This window comes from Poecilia mexicana, unplaced genomic scaffold (genome assembly GCF_051168715.1).
Source record: "Poecilia mexicana isolate PSO_F unplaced genomic scaffold, ASM5116871v1 scaffold_23, whole genome shotgun sequence".
In the NCBI taxonomy this organism is placed as follows: domain Eukaryota; kingdom Metazoa; phylum Chordata; class Actinopteri; order Cyprinodontiformes; family Poeciliidae; genus Poecilia; species Poecilia mexicana.
Window position 1 is genome coordinate 21,246,720 of NW_028263392.1, and position 26,557 is coordinate 21,273,276.

Below are 26,557 nucleotides of genomic sequence, written 5' to 3' on the forward strand. Positions count from 1 at the left end.
GGAGAAGCCGTCAACACTCACAGAAAAGACGGAAAACCTCAAACATTTTAACAAAGCGTTTCAAACTCTCACCTGCTTGTTCCACGTTGGTGGTGGCGTCAGCTTCAGCCATGGGATAAACGTCCAGAAACTCCTTTTTGAAGACGGAGAGCAGGAAGGACAGACGGTAGTCCAGCCGAACGTTCAGGATGAACTGAGGAGGGCGACAGCGTCACGTTTGGAGTTACAGATACCAATAATATCACTAAAATACTTAGCCAATGTCTGTAATTAATTAATAACATTTTAATCTAAAACTATATATCAACAAAATAAGCAACGTTTTCAAATCAAAACTGCTTTTTGCCACTAAATTGTTGAATAAACAAACATCAGAGCTCAACAGTAAATTTACAGTTTAATCTTCAGGTTTTTCAATCATCAGATTGGAGGAAAGTTCTTCTTTCCAGAGTTTCTCTGATCGTTCATGGAGATTCTTAAGAACTGTAGAAATGTGACATTAGCATTAGCTGCTACATGTTTAGCATTGACATGCTATTTTAGGCTAGCATGGCCTTGCTAACAGGCTAACTCCTTTTACCACAACAACAGTCTTTTCCAGCATCAGATAGTTTAGACGCAGAAATTAAAACCCAGTGGGACCAGAGGAGCCGCTTCCATCGCCGCTGTTAGCGGATGTAGCTTGTGCGTCAGATTTACCGGCATACCAGAAACGCACAAATACAAAGGTTCCAGCTTGAGACTTTTGTATGTAAAAAAATAAAATAAAATTTACAAGTTAAAAATTGTAACTATATTCATGACTTGCATATATACAAGATATAACTAATTACTACACTGACGCGTCGTGGGGTTCCTGTCACTTTGGCTAAAGCAGCAAACAAATGCGCAAAACTCAGCAACTATAAATGTGAGTGAAAAGTTTGTTCACTTTCTGAAGCACAAATCATACAAGTAGAAGTGTAATGACATGTTTATCCTGTAGAGGGTGATATACTACATCATATCACGTGTCATCGGTGAGCATCAACATGGCTGATGTTTAGCATTAGCTTCAGCTAATCATTGTGTTGGTGCAGATCGTTAGCACTGCTCACCATTAGTGAACTGAACTGCATTTAAATAAATACTTTCCTGACCTGTAAAATCTCCAGGATCTTCAGCTTGGTGTCCATCACCGTCAGATCCAGGTTGTCGATGGAATCTTTGCTGCCTCTCTGTGCCTCCACCACAAACCCGGGCCCCCTCGGCCCGGCGCCGCCGAACGTGGACTGCCTACGGTTGAGGACCATGGTGGTCATCATCTGGCCCATCCCATGGATGGTGCGCCTGACGTTCCTCCCTGTGCTCACAAACCACAGTCAGCTCTGATGCACCGGCCTGGAGTTCTGCTCAGGTGCTGAGAGCAACATTTCCTTTAGCTGAGGTCTACAGACGCCACAATGCTGCGAGTTTGTAGAAAAGCAAAGGAATGCTAACGTTTGGCAGGCTAAAGGTTAGCCAGGTGGACTTCAGGTACAAAACATTCCCAGAACCATAATTTAAAAAATCCAGACTATCTCTTTAAACCCTGGTAGAAGTTTCAGCTTCCATAAGGCGGACAGAGTCCAGCTGTCCTCTAACGGCTCCACCTGTCCTCTAACGGCTCCACCTGTCCTCTAACGGGTCCGTCTGTCCTCTAACGGCTCCACCTGTCCTCTAACGGGTCCGTCTGTCCTCTAACGGCTCCACCTGTCCTCTAACGGCTCCGTCTGTCCTCTAACGGCTCCACCTGTCCTCTAACGGGTCCACCTGTCCTCTAACGGGTCCAGCTGTCCTCTAACGGGTCCAGCTGTCCTCTAACGGGTCCACCTGTCCTCTAACGGGTCCACCTGTCCTCTAACGGGTCCAGCTGTCCTCTAACGGGTCCACCTGTCCTCTAACGGGTCCGTCTGTCCTCTAATGGGTCCACCTGTCCTCTAATGGGTCCAGCTGTCCTCTAACGGGGTCGTACCTGAGCTTTCCTCCTGAAATGCGATGCTGGTGAGTAGAGAGTTCGGTTTGCAGTCGATGATGCCCAGCAGAGTCCTGGTGAGTCTGAGCAGCTCAAAGAAACTGTAGAAACCAAAGTAGATCAAATGTCTGGCTAAACTCACCACCTGCATGAAGAGGGAAGACAGAGCGGGTGAAGAGAGCGGCCGGATGGATTCTGATCGCCGTAGCAACGGGAAGAGGACAGAAATACCTCGTATGTGAGTTTGTTTTTTTCCTCGTCGTGGAATGGAAGCTCATCGTTCAGGACGTTGTTCAGGTACTCCTCCATGAACACCATGGTGTTCGCAAAACGGTTCTTCTTGTTGTCTCTGCTGTCGTCCAGGTTGGAATCATAACTGAGGACAAAACGAGAGACTGATGAAGCAAAAACTGATCTTTATGCGATCTGGATGATCTTTGTTCGATCTGGATGATTTTGGTTCGATCTGGATGATCTTGGTACGATCTGGATGATCTTTGTTCGATCTGGATGATCTTTGTACGATCTGGATGATCTTTATTCGATCTGGATGATCTTTGTTCGATCTGGATGATCTTTGTTCGATCTGGATGATCTTTGTTCGATCTGGATGATCTTTGTTCGATCTGGATGATCTTTGTTCGATCTGGATGATCTTTGTTCGATCTGGATGATCTTTGTACGATCTGGATGATCTTTGTTCGATCTGGATGATCTTTGTTCGATCTGGATGATCTTTGTTCGATCTGGATGATCTTTGTTCGATCTGGATGATCTTTGTTCGATCTGGATGATCTTTGTTCGATCTGGATGATCTTTATTCAATCTGGATGATCTTGGTACGATCATCCGGATTGTATAAAGATCATTTCCTGATGTTTTTGCTCCAGGGAATAATTTTCTCTGTTTGGTATCAAATCAGGTCCATCAAATCAGGTCCATCAAATCAGGTTTTGGTCCATCATCTGGACCAAAACCTGATTTCGCTTTTTTCACTTGGTTTTGTTTCCTAATCATTTGTAAACAAACCAATGCAGGAGACGATCGCTGCTCCTAGTGCTCCCAGTGCTCCCAGTGCTCCCATTGTCTCTGTCACACTGGTGTGATTCATGACAGTTTTTAGTATTTTTGTCTCCTGAAAACTTTGAAACGACGCTACAGATCCACAGCAGTGTGGAGGATTTTATCTCTTATTTCATTACAAAAACAAATATTCGATGGAGTCAGAAGTTATGTCCAGATATAAGTGGGAAAAAGAGAAATGAATAAAATCTGATAAATCTGAAAAGGTCCAAATGGAACCAAAATGGCTCCTGAACTTCCTGAAACTTCAATGTTTTTTCTTGAATTTTGCTGGATCAGATGTTGGATCATTTGCTTGATTTGGATTAAAACTATATGCTTCCAAGGACATATTCACATCACCATCATCATCATCACCATCATCATCATCACCATCACCACCATCATCACCATCATCATCATCATCATCATCACCACCATCATCATCACCACCATCATCATCATCATCATCACCATCATCATCACCATCATCATCATCACCATCATCATCACCATCATCATCACCACCATCATCATCATCATCATCACCATCATCATCACCATCATCATCATCATCACCATCATCATCACTTTCAGGTGAAAATATGTTTTCGTCTTTAGTTTTTTGTTGTGTGCTGCATTCTTTCGCTGTCAGTAAAATAAGTTCATTTTATATTTTTACCTTTATTTCCATAAACCTTTTAGTTCCTGAGAAATATTTAAAACTTTAAAAATGTATTTTAGTTTGCAATCCAAAAGTATTCATACGTTTACTGAAACATTAAGATCTACTGACTCCTTGATGGTGATGGAGGTCGGGATCTCGGTCCAGAGTCGGGCGAACTTCACCGGCGTCACGAGTTCCTGAGGGTCTCGGTCTACGTGTGCGTGCAGCATGAGGCGGCAGAAAGAGGCCCGGAGGTCAAAGGGCAGCGCCTCGTCCATCATGCAGAGGAAGATGAGCTCCACGTCCAGCTGCTTGGATATCTCATCTATGGCCAGGTACTGGCGGTCCAGACACATCCGAGCAAAGAGCTTCAGCTGATACCTGTGAGACGGCGAGGTTGATGAACGGCTCAGCAGGTGACATCTGGAAGAGATTTCTAGGCTGAGCTCTACCTGTAGTAGGTGAGGACGTTTTCATCGTGAGCGTTTCCTTGTCTGGCTTCCTGGGCCAGCTGTCGGATGCTCTTATCCTGCTTCTCGTTGGTTTTATCTGTCCACATCAGCCAGACCTGAAACGATTAATCATGATTAATCGTTAACTAAAATAATTATCAAGTAATTTAGTAACTGATTAATAGATTAGATAGAATATAGACTCAAAAATACCATTTGATGAAAGAATAAAACACTCAGAGCAGAAATTAAACCAAAACTGTACAAAAAATATAAACATTTTGGATTAAAAAAAAAAACTTCACTCAGTTAAAATTTTGTAAATTTGATCAGTTAATCAATAATTGATCTCCAGCTCATAGTGATGCTCTTCAGCTGGAGAAGAGCTCACTAAAGGAAAGCTGTTGTCAACTTTTAGACATTAAATGTTTATTTTCTTTTCTAAAAAAGGAAATGAATTATTTGTTCATTTCCATTTTTTCATGTTCTCCTAATATTGTATAAAAAAGGTTGAAGTGGTTAAATCTGCAGAACTGAACAGAACTTGGTGCTGGGAGCAGCTGCTCCTCCGCTCGGCGCTCTACCTCGTCCTCGTCTCCGAACTCGTCCATTCCCAGGAGTTCTCCCTGAACGGCTACAGGATGAGCCTCTTTTGGGACCCGCCGCCTCAAAGCAGAAACAGGAAATGGTTTTACTGAGGAGGAACGGGTTAGCGGGATCAGCAAGGGGATCAGCTGACGATAGTCGTACTTCTAGCATGTCAATCTGATAAATGAAACTGGAGCGAAATAAAAATCTGGTTTTTATTCCGTCTTGTTGCCTTTTGGGTTTCAGAAAGTTATCAAACATAACAGCAAAATTATGGGACAAATTCAGTGCATCTCTGGTTTTAAAACTGATAAATATCAGAATCATTAGTTCTGTTATGATCTGTATGCTGCCCCCTGCTGGCCAATGTAAGGGCCTCTGTGGCGCTGCTGGAGGACTGATCATGTTAGAACAATTATTTTTTATCTTATATTGAACTTACAGGAGTTTCTTCTTGTCCAATCCATTTGTTTTCTCAGGTTTTATGATGTAAACATGTTAAACTGATAAATCTGGATTTTTATTCAAAAACTAATTACAGATCTGATCTGTAATTTAAAGACTCTGCTGTCTTTAAAGTTACAGCAGAGACAGTTCCCTCAGTGACAGTATCAACTCTTTCAAAATAAAAGCATGTTTAAAAACAGAGAGGACGTTTTTCCTTCAGCTCTGACTCACTCCGTCTTGATGAGGATGTCCTGGTTCTTGGGGTCCAGCACACATTTACAGATCAGCTCCTGGGTGACGGGGATGGCCACGTTGTTGGACACACACAGATCAGAGAGGTAGTCCAGAAACCTACACACACACACACACACACACACACACACACACACACACACACACACACACACACACACACACACACACACACACACACACACGCAGCCCAGCAGTGGTTTTTAGTTGTCTGTGGCAGATGAAGGTGAACTAAGAGCAGCTCCCTGCCAGACGTACCGGGGCTCCCGGTTCTTTCGCACCAGGCTGACGAACGTCTCCACCTCCGTCTTGGTGATGTGTTTCTCCAGCAGCTTGCGGTTGTTGTGGAGGAGAGCGGTGATGGTGTCCTCCGCCAGAATGTCGTAGCCGATCTGACTCTGCATCACTCCAAACTGCTTCGCTATGTGTTCCTGCAGAAGCAGTCAGACATGATGTCCATCGTTTCTCATTTACAAACATTTCTGAGGTTTCTTTTCTTTCCATATTGCTTTGCCCAGGTAACCAAACACATCAGATCTTTATACAATCAGGCTCCAAATATTATGGATAAAAATCCAATCTGCTACCATTGAATAGTAGGTTGGATGGTTTGAGTCAAACCAACCAAACCCTCTGAGCAACCTGTTCCCCTCCTGGCCTGTGGGGGCGCTGCACCAAGAACCACTGAAGGAACCGACAAAAACCTCTGAAGACACTGAGAGCAACTTCCTTCTTCACCAGATGGAAACAAGATGGAGGCGTCAGATTTTAACGATTATACAAAGACTAATGGACTTTAGTCTTTGGCTAAAAACCACAAAACATTTCTCCTGCTAGCGCTAGGCTAACACATTAGCTTTGATTGTATTTACCCAGAATGCCCTGCACTGTAATCCACTTCCTGCTTTTGGAGCTGAAATTCTTTTACTCAAATGTAAATATTCAGGATAGTTTTGAATTAAAGTGGGTTAACTTCACTAGTAAACGATCTAACACTCACTTACAGCAGGAAACCAATCCACCTGATCCACCTGATCTACCTGATCTACCTGATCCACCTGATCCACCTGATCTACCTGATCTACCTGATCCACCTGCTGGTTCAGCCCAGAACCGACCTGGTTCTTGCGGTAGTCCTCCTGCGAGTGCCTCAGCACCCGGTAGCAGAGCCGCAACATGTACTGGTACGGAGCGTTCTTCTGGTCGGCCAGTTCCTCCAGGCGGAGCAGCGGGCCCTCGTCCTCACCGCGGTCCTTAAAGGGAGCCTTCAGGATGCCGAAGATCTGGACACAGACACAGCAGCAATCACAGCAATAACAGCAGCAATCACAGCAATAACAGCAGCAACCACAGCAGCAATCACAGCAATAACAGCAGCAACCACAGCAGCAATCACAGCAATAACAGCAGCAATCACAGCAACCACAGCAACTACAGCAATAACAGCAGCAACCACAGCAACCACAAAGGCTAACTGCTGTTAAGCAGAAATTAACCCTCAGTGAGCCGAGAGAAGCAGGTTCATGGCTGCTGTTAGTGGATGCAGCTTGTGCGTCAGATTTACTGGCGTAAGAGAAACACATGAATAGAAAAGGTTCCAGCTTGTGACTTTTTATATGTAAAAGAAAAATACAACTAATTGCATTAAAATCTATGTAATTAATTAACCAGGACTAGTTAAACTCCTAGTCCTGGTTTTTATATGTTAAATTCTGCAGTTCATCTGGGTCCAGACTGAAGTTCCCTTTGGCTCGGTTCCGGCCCGGGACAGTAAGTTATTAGAGAAAAGCCTGTCTAGAAGTTTGCTGGCCTGTTTAATCAGACTTTAGGGATCCAACCTGCTTCAGGATGTTCTGCTCTCTCATCAGTTTCTGCCGCTCCCGGTTGGGTTTGGACATGACCACGTCCAGAACCGACTGGCCGCTGTTGGCCACGTCGGCCACGAAGAAAACCACGTCTTCCAGCAGCTTGATGGCGAACCTGAGGACAAGAAACACCACGATGAAACCCTCACCGCCACTGACGGGCGGCAGCTTCGGGTCAGAACCGGCGGCTTCGGATCGGACTTTGTTTGGGATTGGACTTGGCTTTGGATTGGATTACCGGCGGTCGTTCTGGCTGATGAAGCCGGAGTTGAACTGGTCCACTACGGTGGCCAGCATGGCGCTGGCGTCGTTGGCGAAGTCCAAGTCGCGGATCTCCATGACAGGAACGGAAACGATGGCGAAGGCCTCCTTGTCCTCCTTGGTGGGGCAGGTTCCCAGCTGCAGGGAGACTCATGATGTTCACTCAGCAGAGACAGACTGCCATTAATCTGGGGTTTCTGCCGGACGCACCATGAGCCTGATGGGCCGCTCCTCGTCGATGTCGATGGGAACGTTGGTGCTCTGGATCCAGGTGTTGGTGCACAGATGTCTGAGCCGGACATAAGAGTTCCTGAAGGAACAAAAACATGAAAACATTTCCATATTCAGCTTTTCTCTGAGCCTGAAACCAGGCGACATACACAAGGTTTTCAATAAAAAGTGTCTAGAAAAATTCAGATTTCATCAATATGACACACTTTGGATCCAGTTTGTTTCCTTCTGAAGTAAAGATGCTGTAAAATAATAAACTCATATAAACATGGTATTATTTTAGCCGAAAACTTTGATTTAAATCCTTTTACAGTCATATTCAGGTCATTGGGATTCATTAGGTTTGTTTGTCTTTTGAAAGTAACAGTTAAGCCGATATTATTAATACTTTTAATTAAAAAGACATTTCTGTTTTAAAATGTGATGTTTTTATCGCTGTATAGAATATACTGGATCTCAACTGTGACAGAATAATCTGAAGGCGATCTGTAGTTTTGACAGGTTGCAGTTCACTCCTCTGACCACTTGGTGGAGACATTTTCAGCTTTACGCTCAGAACATCGTAGAGATAACTGGCCACATTTACTGAGGACATAAAGGTTTGCTGCCAAAGCTGACAATACATATGGAAATAAATAAATGATTTGATAAAGTAATTAATGTTCCAAATAATCCAAAAACATGTATAATTTTCAACAATACTGATTCCACAGTATCACTTCAATTTTCCATTTTATTTCCTATCTTATCGTTTTATTAATTTCCTTTTTCATTTCATGATTTATTTTTTCTAATTTTATTCACATTCTGAATTTATTTAATCATTTTCATTTACTGCCACATTGTTTTAGATTTTCTTTTTTTCCCATGTTCAGAACTTTAGTTGTTTTTTAATTTGTTGGCACTTTTTTAATCAGTCATTGATTTAATATGTTTTCACGTCTGTTTTCTTGTTTATCAATTTATTTACAGATTACAAAGAGTGAGAAAACTCCAATGGTTCTTGTTTTGTTAATGTAATATTTGGCACATTTATTTATTTTTGTATAGAATTTTGTCAGGAATCGTCCTCCATATGTGCTGTGTATAATCAGACTACTTGATGGGAAACTGAGATATTAATTGGTGCTTTTTGCCTTCAGATCAGATTTGTTCAACAAACAGTTGAAGTGAAGCTGAAAAATATTTTTTTTCAAGCAGAGATAAATTCAGCTTTGATTTGAAACGTGTCTGGACTTTTATTGTGAAACAGCAGGAGGAAGTTCCTCACCGCGGGACAAAGGAGTCGGTTTTCTGCAGGGTCGTCGGGTCGAGCTCGAACAGCGAGGCGATGTCGTTGCCATGGGGAACCACCACCAGCTTGTACTTGATCCGTTCGCCATGGAAACGCTTGCTGCTGCGGCTGGCGTCCATCTGCAGAAACACAAACCTCCCAGTGTCTGTTTCACTCGCCTTCGCCCCCTGGTGGTGAGGAGAGGAAACTCACCGAGGACGACAGCTCAGGGTTGTCCCCTTTGTACCCCGGGTTCTCCTGCAACAACAACAGTTATTTCCAGGGATTTCTCCATCCAGCAGCACTGAGGAGTAAAACACCTGCTGCTGTGCAGAAGTCTTGGGTCGCCCCTGTGGGATTCCTCTAAACAGATTTTAACATACTGACCTAATTTCCCCGATTTGCACAAATGTAACTTCTGACCTAGTTAAATCCCAATACTGTAATCTTTTTTAGCAGAATATTATGATTAATTGTGTCAAAATCTTTCTACAAATCAAATAAAAATAATACGCAATACAGATTTTTGTCAGCTGAATTCATTAATAACATCATTACCATTAATGTAGCTCTGTTGTTTCTAAAATAAAGTAAATTAAAGTTTATCCATAAAACTATGCAGACATGCTGCAGAGAGAAGAATTAAACAGAAACATGGTGGTTACCTCGGCAGCCAGGTAGTTTCCGGTGGCCAGGTGTTTGAACCTGTACAGGCTGTTCCAATGCCCCGCCCCCCCGCGGCAGGGGTCATGGTGGACGACCTGACGGACCAATCAGGACACAGAGACCACTTACAGGTGGAAGGTGAGTCAGAGGGAGTGTTTGTTTCTTGTTTCTGTAAATTTGTCTCCTTCTGTTCTCCATCTTTAGTCGACCTGTCTGCCGCACACCTCACCGCCGACTCACTGCTCCTTCAAAGCAGATTCTCCTCCAAACGTCAAAAAATAAACTTTGTGTGATTTATAATCATTCTATGTTTTTGTTTTTTAAAAATAAAATCACAAAAGAACATTGTACATATTTTATTCTTCATCTTCTCCTCTGTGTGTTTATCTGTTTCTGTCGTATTTACTAACCTTATGGGACCAAAGCCTGGTCCTGCTGCAGTGTTTAGGGTTAAAGGTCAGGTTTAGAGGGACGATGTAAATTAGGATTGGAACAGACCAGTAATGGTCAAAAAGGGATTCAGTAAATAAAATGATTTCTGTCAATGGAAACTCTTCAATTGTGTAGAAATACCAGCTTGTGGTGTGTGTACATCCGTGTGTGTGTGTGTGTGCATCCATGTGTGTGTGTGTGCGTGTGTGTGCATCCATGTGTGTGTGTGCGTGTGTGTGTGCGTGCATCCATGTGTGTGTGTGCGTGTGTGTGTGCATCCATGTGTGTGTGTGTGTGTGTGTGTGTGCGTGCGTGTGTGTGCGCGTGCGTGTGTGTGCATCCACGTGTGTGTGTGCGTGTGTGTGTGCATCCGTGTGTGTGCGAGCGTGTGTGTGTGTGTGCGTGTGTGCATCCACGTGTGTGTGTGCGTGTGTGTGCGTGTGTGCATCCACGTGTGTGTGTGCGTGTGTGTGCATCCGTGTGTGTGTGTGTACCTCGACCTCCCACAGGGCGTTGGAGCTGGTAGCCGACGTGGCCGACTGCCTCAGAGTCGTCCTCAGGAAGACGTGCAGCTTGCTCTTGTATTCATCGCAGGTCAGAAACTTTTCCTGCTCGGCATGAAACAATCGGACGACGTCGCCCTGGGAGACAGCCGGGGTTAAAACTACGTTTCCCAGGGTTCATTTCTTCAGACAGGTGAGCTGGCCCTGTGCTGACTCACTCCTTTCAGGACTTCCTCTCGGTGGTCGTTGAACATCATGAACAGGTTGATCTTCCAGCTCGTATTGCAGTTCACAGAGTTGACCTGCAGGGGGAGGAAGACACACGTCAGAGTGCAGCAGGTTGAGGAAATGATGTTTTTATCATTACATGTTAAGTTTACGGTTATTTTTTAATCTCCTTTAGACATTTAGCTTCTGTTTGTCTCTTTGTTGGACTCATTTTGTCTCTTTTACCATAATTTAATTATTTTTTGTTGCTCGGTTCGGTTTGAGTGCAGTCTGACTCTCAGATCGTTTCTCATATTTTGTGTTTTTGTATATTTTTCTGATTTCCCATCTTCCTGCCGTCTCACCTCCTTGCAGCCTGGATGGTCGCTGAGCTCGTAGTTGGAGGCGTGAAGCGGCTGGCCGGCGTTCACCGGGTTCATGATGACTTTATCTCCCACAACCACCTGCAGCACAAACAGCATTACAAACAGCATGACCTCCACAGTCACGCGGAGGTCACGTAAAGGTCACGCGGAGGTCATGTAAAGGTCACGTGGAGGTCACGTAAAGGTCACATGGAGGTCATGTAAAGGTCACGCGGAGGTCACGTAAAGGTCACGTGGAGGTCACGTAAAGGTCACGCGGAGGTCACGTAAAGGTCACATGGAGGTCACATGGAGGTCATGTAAAGGTCACATGGAGGTCACATGGAGGTCATGTAAAGGTCACGTGGATGTCACATGGAGGTCACATGAAGGTCACGTGAAGGTCACATGGAGGTCACATGGAGGTCATGTAAAGGTCACGTGGATGTCACATGGAGGTCACGTAAAGGTCACATGGAGGTCATGTAAAGGTCACGCGGAGGTCACGTAAAGGTCACGTGGAGGTCATGTATTATGTATTTTGTTACGTTGTCTCCGTTGGCCCGGAGTTTCCAGAACGGTTGGATGAAGAGCCAGGACCCCTCGTTCCCCGTCCCGTCCAGCGTGACGCGCATGGCGTTCTTCTCCAGCAGCGCCGGCAGACGCTTGTTCACCGTCAGATATTTGTTACTCTTCATGTGGAGAAGCTGCACATGAGACGAACATGTGGAGAGAGAGAAAAGCTGCGTTCACATGGCAGAAATTATGATCGATATCCGACTTCTGCATTGTACTTCTGACGTTTTTATCCCACACATCCAATCTCTCCACTTCCATCCCTAAATGTTCTCGGATCGTTTTCAGAGCGTCTGAACGCTCATGTCCGTTTTATCCGTCACGAACGTGAGACATGCGCCATAATTCTGCAGCAGAAGAAGAATCTGGACGTAAACAATGAAAACAATAATAATGAAGTGATGAAAGAAGTCTGAGTCAGTGAACGCATCACAGCCCAACTCCACCACTCCTGGTCCGACTCCAAAGAGAACCGGGTCTGAACCGGGTCAGTAAGTGCTCCAGGAAAGTCCGCTGCTGTTAGCTGTTAGCTTCCTTCATATTTCTGCTCACAGTTCAGGTTTTTTCCTTTGTGTTTGGGGTTAACGACCGATCTGCTCCCAGCTGCATCCGCTCCCCTGTAATTAGCTCTTCTGGTAGTTTTATCATCTCAGTTTAATTCATCTGCCTCTTTAATCCGGAGCGTGTCGTTAATCTCACAGCTCCACTCTCACCATCCCATAATAACCACCCAGTTTAAAACTCCACTGGCAGAAACATCAGGCGTTTCCTTAACCCCTCCTTCATCACACACACACACACACACACACACGCGCACACACACGCACGCACACACACACGCACACACACACACACACACCCCCCCACACACACACACACACACACACACACACACACACACACACACCTGTGTGTTGACGCGCCGTTATCTCAGAGTCAATATTGACGGAGCTTCAGAGCAGTAAAGTTCTCCAGATGAGAGACGCGGCGGGGAGGGAGTCCTGCTGCTCTGATAACCTCTGATCAGCCCAGATTAACATAATCTGGACCTGGTAGACACACAGGTTAGGCTCCAGATTAACAGATAATCTATACCCTGAAACCATGTTAGGATCCGGATTAACAGCTAACCCCCTGGACCTGCTGGTCTGGACTGCGGCTCTGTAACCATGGTTACCGACCCGGTTCCTATCCCAGATGCTTCGGATCGGCTCTTTGATGTCGGGAAAGGACGGTGAATGCCCTGGTCGTCATGGAAACAGGGAACGCCCTGTCTGGCCAGTAAAAAGTGAGTAAAACTCATTCATGAGCCGCTGTTGACTCGACATCGCCATGACGACCGGATTCTCCAAACTGACTGCAGGTAGGATACTGATGAGTCAGAGCTGCTCCGCACGACCACATTCACAAAGGAACGTTTAAACATTTATAATCTGGTGAATTATATTCCTATGAAGACAAACATGACCTTTGACCTCCGTAGGGAAGCTGTCCTGATTTAAAGGAACCAACAGCCGATCCATTTCAGATTAAAAACATTTAAACTCGTTGAAGGAAAGAAAAGGCCATGTGAGCATCATGGCTGGTGGAGTGGCCACAAAACGATTCTGGATCAGCTGAGTGGAACCGACCCAGGAAGTAGAAACGGAACCACCAGATCAGTCAGTCTGGATCCGGTCTGGATCCGGACTGAAATGTTTTCTGTCCTCATTCAGATGTTCTGATGATGAAGATGACAGATCTGATGGCATGGAGAGAAGCTCTGCAGGGTTCTGCTGCAGAACCAGAACCAGAACCGGGTCCAACCTCAGCGTGTCATCATGCTGCGTTCGCTGAGCTTCAGAGGAAGCAGGAAACGCCGGTTACCTGGATGACGGTTCCGTATTTGACGACGTCGCCATGGACCTTCCTGTTCTCCGTCTCATTCTGCTTCTGCTCCAGGTTGGACGCATGCTGCAGAACCAGAACAGAACCAGATCAGAACCAGAACCAGACCCAGCAGAACCTCCTCTACCTACCGAGCCCCTTACCTGCAGCTTCTGCAGCAGAACTACGTCGGCGATCTTGTCCTTCTCATGTTTGGCCTGCTTGGCCTTCCAGTACTGCTTCTGGGCCGAGTAGCGGCTCATCGGACACACCTTGAACAGGCAGTCTGGAAAACAACAGAACCGCTTTTAGAACTCTGTTTGGGCTGTGAGAAACCATCTGATGAACAGAAAAAGAACCGAACCCAGAACCGATAAATATATAATCAGTTTTAATGACATCACTGATATTATGATCTTATTATTCCTGGAATAAAAGTTTTATTCTAGTAAAGGAGTGAAATTAATCTGGAAGTTTCTGAGTTTTTTGGTGGGAATTTTCTTCTTTATTTCCCTGGGTTTAGGTCGCGCTGCGTTCATGTCACGTTGCGTTCAAGTCGTGTTGCGTTCATGTCACGTTGCGTTCAAGTCGTGTTGCGTTCAAGTCATGTTGCGTTCATGTCGCGTTGCGTTCAGGTCGTGTTGCGTTCATGTCACGTTGCGTTCAGGTTGTGTTGCGTTCAAGTCGTGTTGCGTTCAAGTCATGTTGCGTTCATGTCACGTTGCGTTCAAGTCGTGTTGCGTTCATGTCACGTTGCGTTCAAGTCGTGTTGCGTTCAAGTCATGTTGCGTTCATGTCATGTTGCGTTCAAGTCGTGTTGCGTTCATGTCACGTTGCGTTCAAGTCATGTTGCGTTCATGTCACGTTGCGTTCAGGTTGTGTTGCGTTCAAGTCGTGTTGCGTTCAAGTCATGTTGCGTTCATGTCACGTTGCGTTCAAGTCGTGTTGCGTTCATGTCAAGTTGCGTTCAAGTCATGTTGCGTTCATGTCACGTTGCGTTCAGGTTGTTTTGCGTTCAAGTCATGTTGCGTTCATGTCATGTTGCGTTCAGGTCATGTTGCGTTCATGTCATGTTGCGTTCATGTCGTGTTGCGTTCAGGTCGTGTTGCGTTCAAGTCGTGTTGCGTTCATGTCATGTTGCGTTCATGTCATGTTGCGTTCATGTCATGTTGCGTTCAAGTCGTGTTGCGTTCATGTCGTGTTGCGTTCATGTCACGTTGCGTTCAAGTCGTGTTGCGTTCATGTCATGTTGCGTTCATGTCACGTTGCGTTCAAGTCGTGTTGCGTTCATGTCGTGTTGCGTTCATGTCACGTTGCGTTCAGGTCGTGTTGCGTTCATGTCGTGTTGCGTTCATGTCACGTTGCGTTCAAGTCGTGTTGCGTTCATGTCGTGTTGCGTTCATGTCACGTTGCGTTCAGGTCGTGTTGCGTTCATGTCGTGTTGCGTTCATGTCACGTTGCGTTCATGTCATGTTGCGTTCATGTCATGTTGCGTTCATGTCATGTTGCGTTCAGGTCATGTTGCGTTCATGTCATGTTGCGTTCAAGTCATGTTGCGTTCAGGTCACGTTGCGTTCATGTCATGTTGCGTTCATGTCATGTTGCGTTCATGTCATGTTGCGTTCAGGTCGTGTTGCGTTCATGTCACGTTGCGTTCATGTCACGTTGCGTTCATGTCATGTTGCGTTCATGTCATGTTGCGTTCAGGTCGTGTTGCGTTCAGGTTGTGCTCCGTTCAGGTCGCATTGCGTTCATGTCATGTTGCGTTCATGTCACGTTCCGTTCATGTCACGTTGTGTTCAGGTCGTGTTGCGTTCAGGTCGTGTTGCGTTCAGGTTGTGCTCCGTTCAGGTCGCATTGCGTTCATGTCATGTTGCGTTCATGTCATGTTGCGTTCAAGTCGTGTTGCGTTCATGTCACGTTGTGTTCATGTCACGTTGTGTTCAGGTCGTGTTGCGTTCAGGTCGTGTTGCGTTCAGGTCGTGTTGCGTTCAGGTTGTGCTCCGTTCAGGTCGCATTGCGTTCATGTCATGTTGCGTTCATGTCATGTTGCGTTCATGTCATGTTGCGTTCAAGTCGTGTTGCGTTCATGTCATGTTGCGTTCATGTCACGTTGCGTTCAAGTCGTGTTGCGTTCATGTCGTGTTGCGTTCATGTCACGTTGCGTTCATGTCACGTTGCGTTCATGTCACGTTGCGTTCAGGTCATGTTGCGTTCATGTCACGTTGCGTTCAAGTCGTGTTGCGTTCATGTCACGTTGCGTTCATGTCACGTTGCGTTCAGGTCATGTTGCGTTCAGGTCATGTTGCGTTCAGGTCACGTTGCGTTCATGTCATGTTGCGTTTATGTCATGTTGCGTTCATGTCGTGTTGCGTACAAGTCATGTTGCGTTCATGTCGTGTTGCGTTCAGGTCGTGTTGCGTTCATGTCACGTTGCGTTCAGGTCGTGTTGCGTTCAGGTCGTGTTGCGTTCAGGTCGTGTTGCGTTCAGGTTGTGCTCCGTTCAGGTCGCATTGCGTTCAAGTCATGTTGCGTTCAAGTCGTGTTGCGTTCAAGTCGTGTTGCGTTCATGTCATGTTGCGTTCAGGTCGTGTTGCGTTCAGGTCGTGTTGCGTTTAGGTCATGTTGCGTTCAGGTCGCATTACGTTCAGGTTGCGTTGCGTTCAGGTCGTATTGTGTTCAAGTCGTGTTGCGTTCAGGTTGTGCTCCGTTCAGGTCGCATTGCGTTCAAGTCATGTTGCGTTCAAGTCATGTTGCGTTCAAGTCGTGTTGCGTTCAAGTCGTGTTGCGTTCATGTCATGTTGCGTTCAGGTCGTGTTGCGTTCAAGTCGTGTTGCGTTCAGGTCGTGTTGCGTTCAGGTCGCATTACGTTCAGGTTGCGTTGCGTTCAGGTCGTATTGTGTTCAAGTCGTGTTGCGTTCAGGTTGTGCTCCGTTCAGGTCGTGTTGCGTTCATGTCATGTTGCGTTCAGGTCATGTTGCGTTCAGGTCGCATTGCGTTCAAGTCGTATTGCATTCATGTCATGTTGCGTTCAGGTCGTGTTGCGTTCAGGTCGTGTTGCGTTCAGGTCGTGTTGCGTTCAGGTTGTGCTCCGTTCAGGTCGTGTTGCGTTCAGGTTGTGCTCCGTTCAGGTCGTGTTGCGTTCATGTCATGTTGCGTTCAGGTCGCATTGCGTTGAGGTCATGCTGCGTTCAGGTCACGTTGCGTTCAGGTCGTGTTGCGTTGAGGTCACGTTGCGTTCAGGTCGTGTTGCGTTCATGTCATGTTGCGTTCAGGTCGCATTGCGTTGAGGTCATGCTGCGTTCAGGTCGTGTTGCGTTCATGTCATGTTGCGTTCAGGTCGCATTGCGTTGAGGTCACGTTGCGTTCAGGTCGCATTGCGTTCAGGTCGCATTGCGTTCAGGTCGCATTGCGTTCAGGTCGCATTGCGTTCAGGTCGCATTGCGTTCAGGTTGTGCTCCGTTCAGGTCGTGTTGCGTTCAGGTTGTGCTCCGTTCATGTCGCCTTGCGTTCAGGTCATGTTGCGTTCAGTTCGTGTTGCGTTCATGTCACGTTGCGTTCAGGTCATGTTGCGTTCATGTCACGTTGCGTTCAGGTTGTGTTGCGTTCAAGTTGTGTTGTGTTCAAGTCATGTTGCGTTCATGTCACGTTGCGTTCAAGTCGTGTTGCGTTCATGTCACGTTGCGTTCAAGTCATGTTGCGTTCAAGTCATGTTGCGTTCAGGTCACGTTGCGTTCATGTCATGTTGCGTTCATGTCATGTTGCGTTCATGTCATGTTGCGTACAAGTCATGTTGCATTCAAGTCGTGTTGCGTTCATGTCACGTTGCGTTCATGTCACGTTGCGTTCATGTCACGTTGCGTTCATGTCACGTTGCGTTCATGTCACGTTGCGTTCATGTCACGTTGCGTTCAGGTCGTGTTGCGTTCAGGTCGTGTTGCGTTCAGGTCGTGTTGCGTTCATGTCATGTTGCGTTCAGGTCATGTTGCGTTCATGTCATGTTGCGTTCAGGTCATGTTGCGTTCATGTCATGTTGCGTTCAGGTCGTGTTGCGTTCAGGTCGTGTTGCGTTCAGGTCGTGTTGCGTTCAGGTCGTGTTGCGTTCAGGTTGTGCTCCGTTCAGGTCGCATTGCGTTCAAGTCGTGTTGCGTTCATGTCGTGTTGCGTTCAGGTCGTGTTGCGTTCAGGTCGTGTTGCGTTCAGGTCGTGTTGCGTTCAGGTTGTGCTCCGTTCAGGTCGTGTTGCGTTCATGTCATGTTGCGTTCAGGTCATGTTGCGTTCAGGTCGTGTTGCGTTCAGGTTGTGCTCCCTTCAGGTCGTGTTGCGTTCAGGTCGTGTTGCGTTCAGGTCGTGTTGCGTTCAGGTCGTGTTGCGTTCAGGTTGTGCTCCGTTCAGGTCGTGTTGCGTTCATGTCATGTTGCGTTCAGGTCATGTTGCGTTCAGGTCGTGTTGCGTTCAGGTTGTGCTCCCTTCAGGTCGTGTTGCGTTCAGGTCGTGTTGCGTTTAGGTCATGTTGCGTTTAGGTCGCATTGCGTTCAAGTCGTGTTGCGTTCATGTCGTGTTGCGTTCAGGTCGTGTTGCGTTCAGGTCGTGTTGCGTTCAGGTCGTGTTGCGTTCAGGTTGTGCTCCGTTCAGGTCGTGTTGCGTTCATGTCATGTTGCGTTCAGGTCATGTTGCGTTCAGGTCGTGTTGCGTTCAGGTTGTGCTCCCTTCAGGTCGTGTTGCGTTCAGGTCGTGTTGCGTTCAGGTCGTGTTGCGTTCAGGTCGTGTTGCGTTCAGGTTGTGCTCCGTTCAGGTCGTGTTGCGTTCAGATCGTGTTGCGTTCAGGTCGCATTGCGTTCAGGTTGTGCTCCGTTGAGGTCATGTTGTGTTCAGGTTGTGCTCCCTTCAGGTCGTGTTGCGTTCAGGTCGTGTTGCGTTCAGGTCGTGTTGCGTTCAGGTCGTGTTGCGTTCAGGTTGTGCTCCCTTCAGGTCGTGTTGCGTTCAGGTCGCATTGCGTTCAGGTTGTGCTCCGTTCAGGTCGTGTTGCGTTCAGGTTGTGCTCCGTTCAGGTCGTGTTGTGTTCAGGTTGTGCTCCCTTCAGGTCGTGTTGCGTTCAGGTCGCATTGCGTTCAGGTTGTGCTCCGTTCAGGTCGTGTTGCGTTCAGGTTGTGCTCCGTTCAGGTCGTGTTGCATTCAGGTTGTGCTCCGTTCAGGTCATGTTGCGTTCAGGTCGTGTTGCGTTCAGGTCATGTTGCGTTCAGGTCATGTTGCGTTCAGGTCATGTTGCGTTCAGGTCGCATTGCGTTCAGGTTGTGCTCCGTTGAGGTCATGTTGCGTTCAGGTTGTGCTCCGTTGAGGTCATGTTGCGTTCAGGTTGTGCTCCGTTCAGGTCATGTTGCGTTCAGGTCGTGTTGCGTTCAGGTCATGTTGCGTTCAGGTCATGTTGCGTTCAGTTCAGGTCATGTTGCGTTCAGGTCGTGTTGCGTTCAGGTCATGTTGCGTTCAGGTCGCATTGCGTTCAGGTTGTGCTCCGTTAAGGTCATGTTGCGTTCAGGTCGTGCTGCGTTCAGGTCGTGTTGCGTTCAGGTTGTGCTCCGTTCATGTTATGTTATGTTGCGTTCATGTCATGTTGCGTTCATGTCATGTTGCGTTCATGTCATGTTGCGTTCATGTCATGTTGCGTTCAGGTCGTGTTGCGTTCAGGTTGTGCTCCGTTCATGTTATGTTATGTTGCGTTCATGTCATGTTGCGTTCATGTCATGTTGCGTTCATGTCATGTTGCGTTCAGGTCGTGTTGCGTTCAGGTCGTGTTGCGTTCATGTCATGTTGCGTTCATGTCATGTTGCGTTCATGTCATGTTGCGTTCAGGTCGTGTTGCGTTCAGGTCGTGTTGCGTTCATGTCATGTTGCGTTCATGTCATGTTGCGTTCATGTCATGTTGCGTTCAGGTCGTGTTGCGTTCAGGTTGTGCTGCGTTCAGGGCGTGTTGTGTTCTGGGAATCGGTGCTCTAGGAGTGCTGACAGGACCCGACATGCAGCTCTGAAGGTTTTCACGGAAATGTGATCAGAGCCTGAAGGCTCAGCTGGTAACTCGCCAGCAGATGCTTTGTTTTCTTTGTTTTCATTTCCCTGCGCTGCAACCCAGCCATCCAGCCGCTCCCTGACCTCCTCCTCCTGTCTTCTGGACCCGTCTTGCTTCCAGAACCCGTCTCAGTCCAGAGTGTGACTCTGAACCGAGATCTGGAGCCGTTGTGACATCTGGACCAGAGGAGTGAAAGGAACCCTGTCAATATTGACTCTCCTGCAGGATCCTGGGTGTTTCCTGCTTCCACTGTGTGTGTTTGTCAAACAGCAGATATTTCTGTGTGTGTGTGTGTGTGTGTGTGTGTGTGTGTGTGTGTGTGTGTTTAATGTTCCGAGTTGTTGCTTTGGTCCAAACGGGTTCGAGTCTGTTTCACACGGCCCAGCCACACAGCTCTGTTTGTTTTTCACATCATCTACAAGACATTAAAAATGCATCTAAAACCAGATTTTATTACAAAATAAATCATTAAAATACATTTATTTATTATAGATAACACAAGAAATGAATTTCAAATCCCTATTTTATTATTTCTCTGTGGTAGGACTTGATTAATTTTTTAAGTCAGATTGCAGGGTCTCTACTTTCAGTTCAAAAATCATTTTTGTTGCTAAACTCTTGAATAAACAGACACAGAAACTCCAAACCAAAATATATTTATAGTTTTTAATCTGTTTTTCAACCATCAGATTGTTTTTCTATCTGTTCATCTTTCCAGAGTTTCTCTGATCATTCCTGGAGCTTCTTTGGAATCCGGACTGTGCTAACATTAGCATTTATTAGCTGACATTTTCCTGGGTTTTTCTGCGTTCCTCCTGACAGAACCGGTGGAACTGGGTCGGAACGTTTTGATCTCAAACAGGAAAGTTTAGTCAGACTGACAGTCAGAAACTCTGAATATAAAGTTTCAGCTGTCAGTCTCTGTCTGTGATCCACTTCTAAACTGGACCGGCCCCCCCGGGTCCCGGCGGTGCCGACCAGATGGACCGGCCCCTCGGAACCAGCCGGGCCGGTCCCTGGCAGCGGTCAGCCTGGTGTTGCTGCGGCTCCCTGCGGATCGGAGCTGGACTCGCTCTAAAGGCGTTATTTCTGTTCCTCATGCAGCTTTAATGGCTTCCTCTGGTTCTGACCCAGGAACAGTCTGGTACCGGTTCTCAGACTGGTTCTGACCCATTCGTTATGTCACCGTTTGTACATAAAACATGTTTTATATTCCAGCTGAATGAACTGAACCAAGCAGAAGAAAGACTCAGTTTAATTAAAATCTCAGAAACGACACATTTCATCCAGAAGAGGAAAAATTTAACTTTTCACTTTTTTAATAACGAATTATACATATTGATAATTTAATCTGATTCTTTGAAATCTAAACCACATTAGCTTGGATTTATTTGTAATGTTCCTGCTGCTTTCCTCTCATTCAGACCCAACCTGGGAACAAAAAGACGGTTTTCCTGCTGCCTTTAATGCTTCCTGTCTCTGACAATGTGTGATTCATAACTTAACCTTTACCAAATGTTTTACAGTGTGAAACAACAACGATGGAAGCAGAAGGTGAAACTGATGAAATTATTTGTTTTGGAGAGAGGAAGACGTGCAGGAAACGGTGTGAGACTGGGAATCGAACCGACGACCCGTCCTCCGCTCATGGAGACGGCCGGAGGCCCAAACACGTTTCAACCGTTTTTAATTTGAGGTTTAGGCTGTTTCCCTCCCGATGGTCGGGTCGACCCGGTTCCACTAGAACCAGAACATCTGCTCCACCTCCAGCTACTGTGGTTCTGAGTCAAACCAACCTGTTCCCCTCCTGGCCTGTGGGGGCGCTGCACCAAGAACCACTGAGGGAAACGACACAAAAACCTCTGAAGACACTGAGAGCAACTTCCTTCTTCATCAGATGGAAACAAGATGGAGGATTTTAGCGGTTGGAGGATTTCTCTTTAGGCTAAAGACCAGGAGCCATTTCTGCTGCTAGCGCTAGGCTAGCACGTTAGCTTTGGTTGTATTTACCCAGAATGCCCTGCCACTTCCTGCTTATTATCTTTATAAATGAACTTATAGAAATAATCAATTTGAAATTAAAGTTGTGAGAAACATGTTTTTCTCTAATTTAAAAATTGTAAAAAATCAGCTAACTGGCCGTTGTCATGGTAACTGGCGACCTGAACCTTTCATGGTAAAAGCTTGATATTCCTGGTTTTATCTCAGGAAGCGTTACCTCTGAACTTTTTGGGCGGGTTCTCCAGATCTCCAGCAGCCGGTTCCACGACGCAGCGATCGTCCACCAGCCTGCAGAGACACAAGCAGAAACACCTGATAACCTGCAACCACATGGACCAGCAGCCTGCAGACGGCCTCACTAACGCTTCAGAAAACCAAAGAGAGGCGCAACAACGGAGCAAAAAAAAAGTTTGTCAATTTAATCTAGAATTAGGAATAAATTCAGTTTTATGATCTGAGAAAAACTAAAAATTTAAACTAGTTTAGTTCTGAGGAATGTGCCAAAAAATACTGGATTTCAAGATATAAACTCTTTTCTCTCCTGTTATCCCAGTAACTTTCTGGTCAACACTAACTGAGCTGAAACTGGGAACATTTGATTGGATTTAATGTAAACAGAAAAACTACAAGCAACTCTAAATAACTTTATTCAGGTTGTTTTCTGTCTGGTGACGGATGGAAGGCCTCCTTTCCATCACCCTCATCTTCAGCTCCCTCCTCTGAGTCTCTGTCAGATTAAAAATAAATAAAAGATTCTGGAAACAGAAATATCTGTAGATCCAAATAAATGAAGTTTGATGGTTAAAAGTTCTAACTATAGGTCACCAACATTACAAAGTCAAACATGGGTCACTGTTTTTAAAGAAAACATTGTTTCTGATGATAAACTTGGAGGTTATCATGTTATTCTTGTTAATGAATCATGAACTGATTCTAGTCTGAACCTCAGAACAAAACGAACATTCATCCTCAGATCTTCATATTAAACCTCTCAACATAACCAAGACATCCCAGTCTATTGGCTGGACTTCGAAGTGTTAAATAAAAACATTTCAGCAATAAAACATCTGAATTAAATTTCACTAACAGACGGATATTAAAAATGGTCGCCGTCCCGTTCATTTCCAGCCAATCGGCAGCGAGATGACGGCGTGCCGGCTGCAGGAGGCTGATGGTGGGCAGGAGAACCGGATGCGACTCGTAAAGCGGCTGAAGTGAAAGCTGAGCTGCAGGACGGCCGTCTGCGCACAGGAAGCGCCTCTATTTATAGACGCGCTTTCACACGGTTTCTAACGCGGTTTTAACTCAGCTCCACATGTTGGTCACGACGAAAAACGCTTCACATCCGACAGCAGTTACTGTTTATTACCGTTTATTACTGTTTATTACTCTGTAATAAAGGTGCATGCAGACCCGTCCTGATCAGTGTTTGATTTCTGGAGATGTATTTGGTTCCTGATGCGAGTCGCTTGGTTGAACTGAGCTGCTGAGCTTCATAAAGAGGACAAAGCCTCATCGACCGACAGAATATCAAATAAAACTGAATTAAACACAAAACTGCTTGAGAGAAAGTTGAACTTTTGCCTTTTTTTGGATTAAAAATAAAGATGAAACAGACATGTTTAAAAATGTATCTTAATATTTATTAATATTTATAGAAATTAAGATAAAAAATAATAATAATAAAGATGATTTAAAGGCTCATCTCAATGTTTTTGGTGTTAAATGTGTTGACGGAAGACAAGAAGTGTTCTAAAAATAAAACTTCCTGGTTATCAGACGAGCTGCACCAGTTACACAGCATTACAACAGGAACGCAGCTGAACCAGGCAGCACAGCTCAGTCACGTTTCATCAATATATATTCATCATGCAGAATCACAACCAGACATTCAGTCACAAACATCATAACAGCTGATATAATGATGGTAATGAGGCTGTTTTCCTCCTGACAGTTTCTATTATCTCCAATAATGATGACACACAACACGATAATCCCGCCCGCGGTTAGAAATGCTGTCAGTCGCCTGAAGTTCTGGAGCCATGTTGGGTTTTGTTCGGGTTCTGGTCAGTTCTTCAGGTTCAGGACCAAATAAAGAGTTCAACCTTTTTCATTTTCATGTTTCAGAGTTTATTTCTATTTAAGGAGCTGCTGGTTTTACCGAAGCAGTTGGAGCATGTGTGTGTGTGTGTGTGTGTGTGTGTGTGTGTGTGTGTGTGTGCTCATCAACTATCAACCCTGCTGTTTAGGACAAAACAGAGCTGCTCTTTACAGCTGGACACACATGACTTCATCAGTCTGAGGAGCATTTCTGCTTCAGGAGCAGCCGCCGCACTAAGGGCCGTTAGCTAACAGCCATGCTACCAAGCCGTTAGCTAACAACCATGCTACCAGGCCGTTAGCCAACAGCCATGCTACCAGGCCGTTAGCCAACAGCCATGCTACCAGGCCGTTAGCTAACAGCCATGCTACCAAGCCGTTAGCTAACAACCATGCTACCAGGCCGGTAGCTAACAGCCATGCTACCAGGCCGTTAGCTAACAGCCATGCTACCAGGCCGTACGCATTAACCCAGAGCTGCTAGCATGTTGCATTAAGGAACTGCTAACGTGTATTTCAGCAGGAGTTGCTTGTCTGAGGACATTGCTGCTGTCTTGCCAGCAATGTTTAGTCCACTTTAGTCCATTTGCTAGAAAGTCCAGTCTGGTTGGTCAGGTGTGAACGCTAATTGACCTCTGACCTCTGGTCCTCCAAACCTCAGTCTGGGTTCGGTTGAAGTGAACTCTGGTTCAGTTTGAATGTGAACGCCAAGCTCCACTTCTGTGTTTGGGTTTAGTTTTGTTGACATGTTTCCCGTCTCAGTGACGTCATCTGAGGTTGGATTTTCCTCGTTTCTAAACATGCAGCAGAGTCCCGTATTTACATGACCTGTAGAGTTTCCTCTGACACCGGCAGCATTTTTACTCCCAGGCTCTAATAAAAAGCCACAACCTGTAAACAAATCAGGAGTCTGCAAATTATGATGTAAATTTGTGCCAGGCTGTGAGGCCGCTTCCTGAGCGCTGACCTCCATTAGCACCACTGAATACCTTCACACTTCAGGTCTCATTCCTGAAAACTGCAGACCTGTTTTCTGTTTTGTCTCTTCGTTCTGCTCTCCTTTAAAACGTGGCGGCTGTAGCTTTTATGCGTCATTACTCTCCCTCCACTTCTTCCTCTGTTTTTCTTTCCAAGTTCAAAGCTTCTTCCTTTCAGACTGTTTTACTTGAAGAGCAGCCAATCAGCTCCTTTGTCTCTGGGTGTTTTGTAGGTGTGTGTCGCCGGCTGATTGCTCCATTCACTCTCCCTCAGGTGTGTTGACTCAGTCCTAAAGCGTCTCCAACCAGACGCTCAGAAATGGTTTTTCATTCTGGTCCGCAGCAGAAATAACCACCAGGATCCAGAAACTAAACCAACTCCGTCACACATGAGCAGATCAGCGTCTGGAGAGGAACGGATCTCACAGAATCAGAACCTGCATGTTTTCCTGAACTTCACCACAAAGGTCCCTAAAACCTGCAGCTCTTCAGAAATTTCACTCTGGATCAGCCACAGATGTGGAGCATGAGCCATCCCTAATTTGTTTAAGGCTGGTCCACACGGTTCTGGTTTCACATCCAGTTTTCCCTGCTCCAGATCAAATGTAGTGGAGAAATCGGCTCATAATTCATCCATCCATCCATTTTCTGTACACCCTTGTCCCTGGTGGGGTCGGGAGGGTTCAGCTCATGATTAATGAATCATATTAAATATGAGCTGGATTTGTGAACGGTTGAGATGGTCAAACGAACAGAACCAGAAACGACGGCGGGTCATCTGCTGCGTCCTGCAGCTCTGAGCCGATCAGCAGGATTTGACTGTATGGAAAGCAGCCGGTCCATCTTCCCTCCGTCGACCCGATTCAAGCGTCCCGCTCTGAAACCCATTTACCTGATAAACAGGAAACACTTTGGGGCAGAAAAAGCCGGATCTCTGGACGTTTGTCTGTGTTTGACTTGATGGGTGGAGGAGGAGCAGGAATATTTACACGGCTGCAGTCGGCTGAAGACGAGCCGGAGACACGAGGAAGTCGTTCCACTGAAACTCAAACAGGAAAAACAAAGATCCGAACCGAACCGCTGACGTTCTGCCCACAGCGCAGCGGGGAAACTCAACATGGCCTAATTAAAGCAGTGGAGCTGCTGCTAACACGCCAATGCTAATGTGTTTTTCTATTTACCACTTTGGCTAACTTTGTACACATTTAGCATACAGCTTCCCCTACATTAATTTTTTCAGATAAATTATAATAAAGTGATAATTTTTAGTTGAATAAAATTCGACTTTTATGTTGAAGTTTTAACTGTTAAGAATTCTTGAAGTAATTAAGTGTTTATGTTCATGCTTTTATTTTGAAGTAGGTGACGCTTGTTCTGTTTCCTCCCCCAGTAACTCCATTCAAAAGAAGAAACATGGTGGAACAAAACAAAACACAGAAACCAGAGAACAATTATGAATATAGATACAATATCTAAGGTCGTTATGGAACAATAATGATGTCAAAATTAAATATGCACTTGAGCCTAATAGCCTTTCCAGGACAGAAATTATTTAAATTGTAATTAGCACATTAGCATTAGCTTCCACTACATACTGTGTGTTTGTATTGCTTTAGCTACTGATTTTAATAAAACCCAACAGGGGTCAGAGGTCATTTAGCCCCAAAAATCAGCTCAGTTCAGTCCTGAATGGCTGAATTCAGATAAAA

General features: G+C 45.7%; 1 protein-coding gene across 2 annotated transcripts in view; it reads right to left on the minus strand.

Annotated features, from left to right (window-relative positions):
* itpr3 (inositol 1,4,5-trisphosphate receptor, type 3) overlaps nucleotides 1-26,557 on the minus strand; it is a 56,569-nt gene that overhangs the window by 26,885 nt on the left and 3,127 nt on the right. For both annotated transcript variants that reach the window (XM_088003459.1, XM_015013044.2), the window contains exons 2-24: nucleotides 21,989-22,059; nucleotides 13,871-13,992; nucleotides 13,707-13,793; nucleotides 11,813-11,971; nucleotides 11,265-11,363; nucleotides 10,911-10,994; nucleotides 10,684-10,830; nucleotides 9,757-9,852; nucleotides 9,305-9,349; nucleotides 9,089-9,231; nucleotides 7,798-7,897; nucleotides 7,565-7,725; nucleotides 7,300-7,441; nucleotides 6,580-6,744; nucleotides 5,720-5,892; nucleotides 5,441-5,560; nucleotides 4,759-4,840; nucleotides 4,175-4,290; nucleotides 3,852-4,103; nucleotides 2,225-2,369; nucleotides 1,994-2,138; nucleotides 1,140-1,342; nucleotides 73-193 (exon numbers count right to left, since the gene is read on the minus strand). In XM_088003459.1, coding sequence (XP_087859585.1) covers nucleotides 73-193; nucleotides 1,140-1,342; nucleotides 1,994-2,138; nucleotides 2,225-2,369; nucleotides 3,852-4,103; nucleotides 4,175-4,290; nucleotides 4,759-4,840; nucleotides 5,441-5,560; nucleotides 5,720-5,892; nucleotides 6,580-6,744; nucleotides 7,300-7,441; nucleotides 7,565-7,725; nucleotides 7,798-7,897; nucleotides 9,089-9,231; nucleotides 9,305-9,349; nucleotides 9,757-9,852; nucleotides 10,684-10,830; nucleotides 10,911-10,994; nucleotides 11,265-11,363; nucleotides 11,813-11,971; nucleotides 13,707-13,793; nucleotides 13,871-13,992; nucleotides 21,989-22,059 — 2,978 coding nt within the window. The remainder of the gene's footprint in view (nucleotides 1-72; nucleotides 194-1,139; nucleotides 1,343-1,993; nucleotides 2,139-2,224; nucleotides 2,370-3,851; nucleotides 4,104-4,174; nucleotides 4,291-4,758; nucleotides 4,841-5,440; nucleotides 5,561-5,719; nucleotides 5,893-6,579; nucleotides 6,745-7,299; nucleotides 7,442-7,564; nucleotides 7,726-7,797; nucleotides 7,898-9,088; nucleotides 9,232-9,304; nucleotides 9,350-9,756; nucleotides 9,853-10,683; nucleotides 10,831-10,910; nucleotides 10,995-11,264; nucleotides 11,364-11,812; nucleotides 11,972-13,706; nucleotides 13,794-13,870; nucleotides 13,993-21,988; nucleotides 22,060-26,557) is intronic.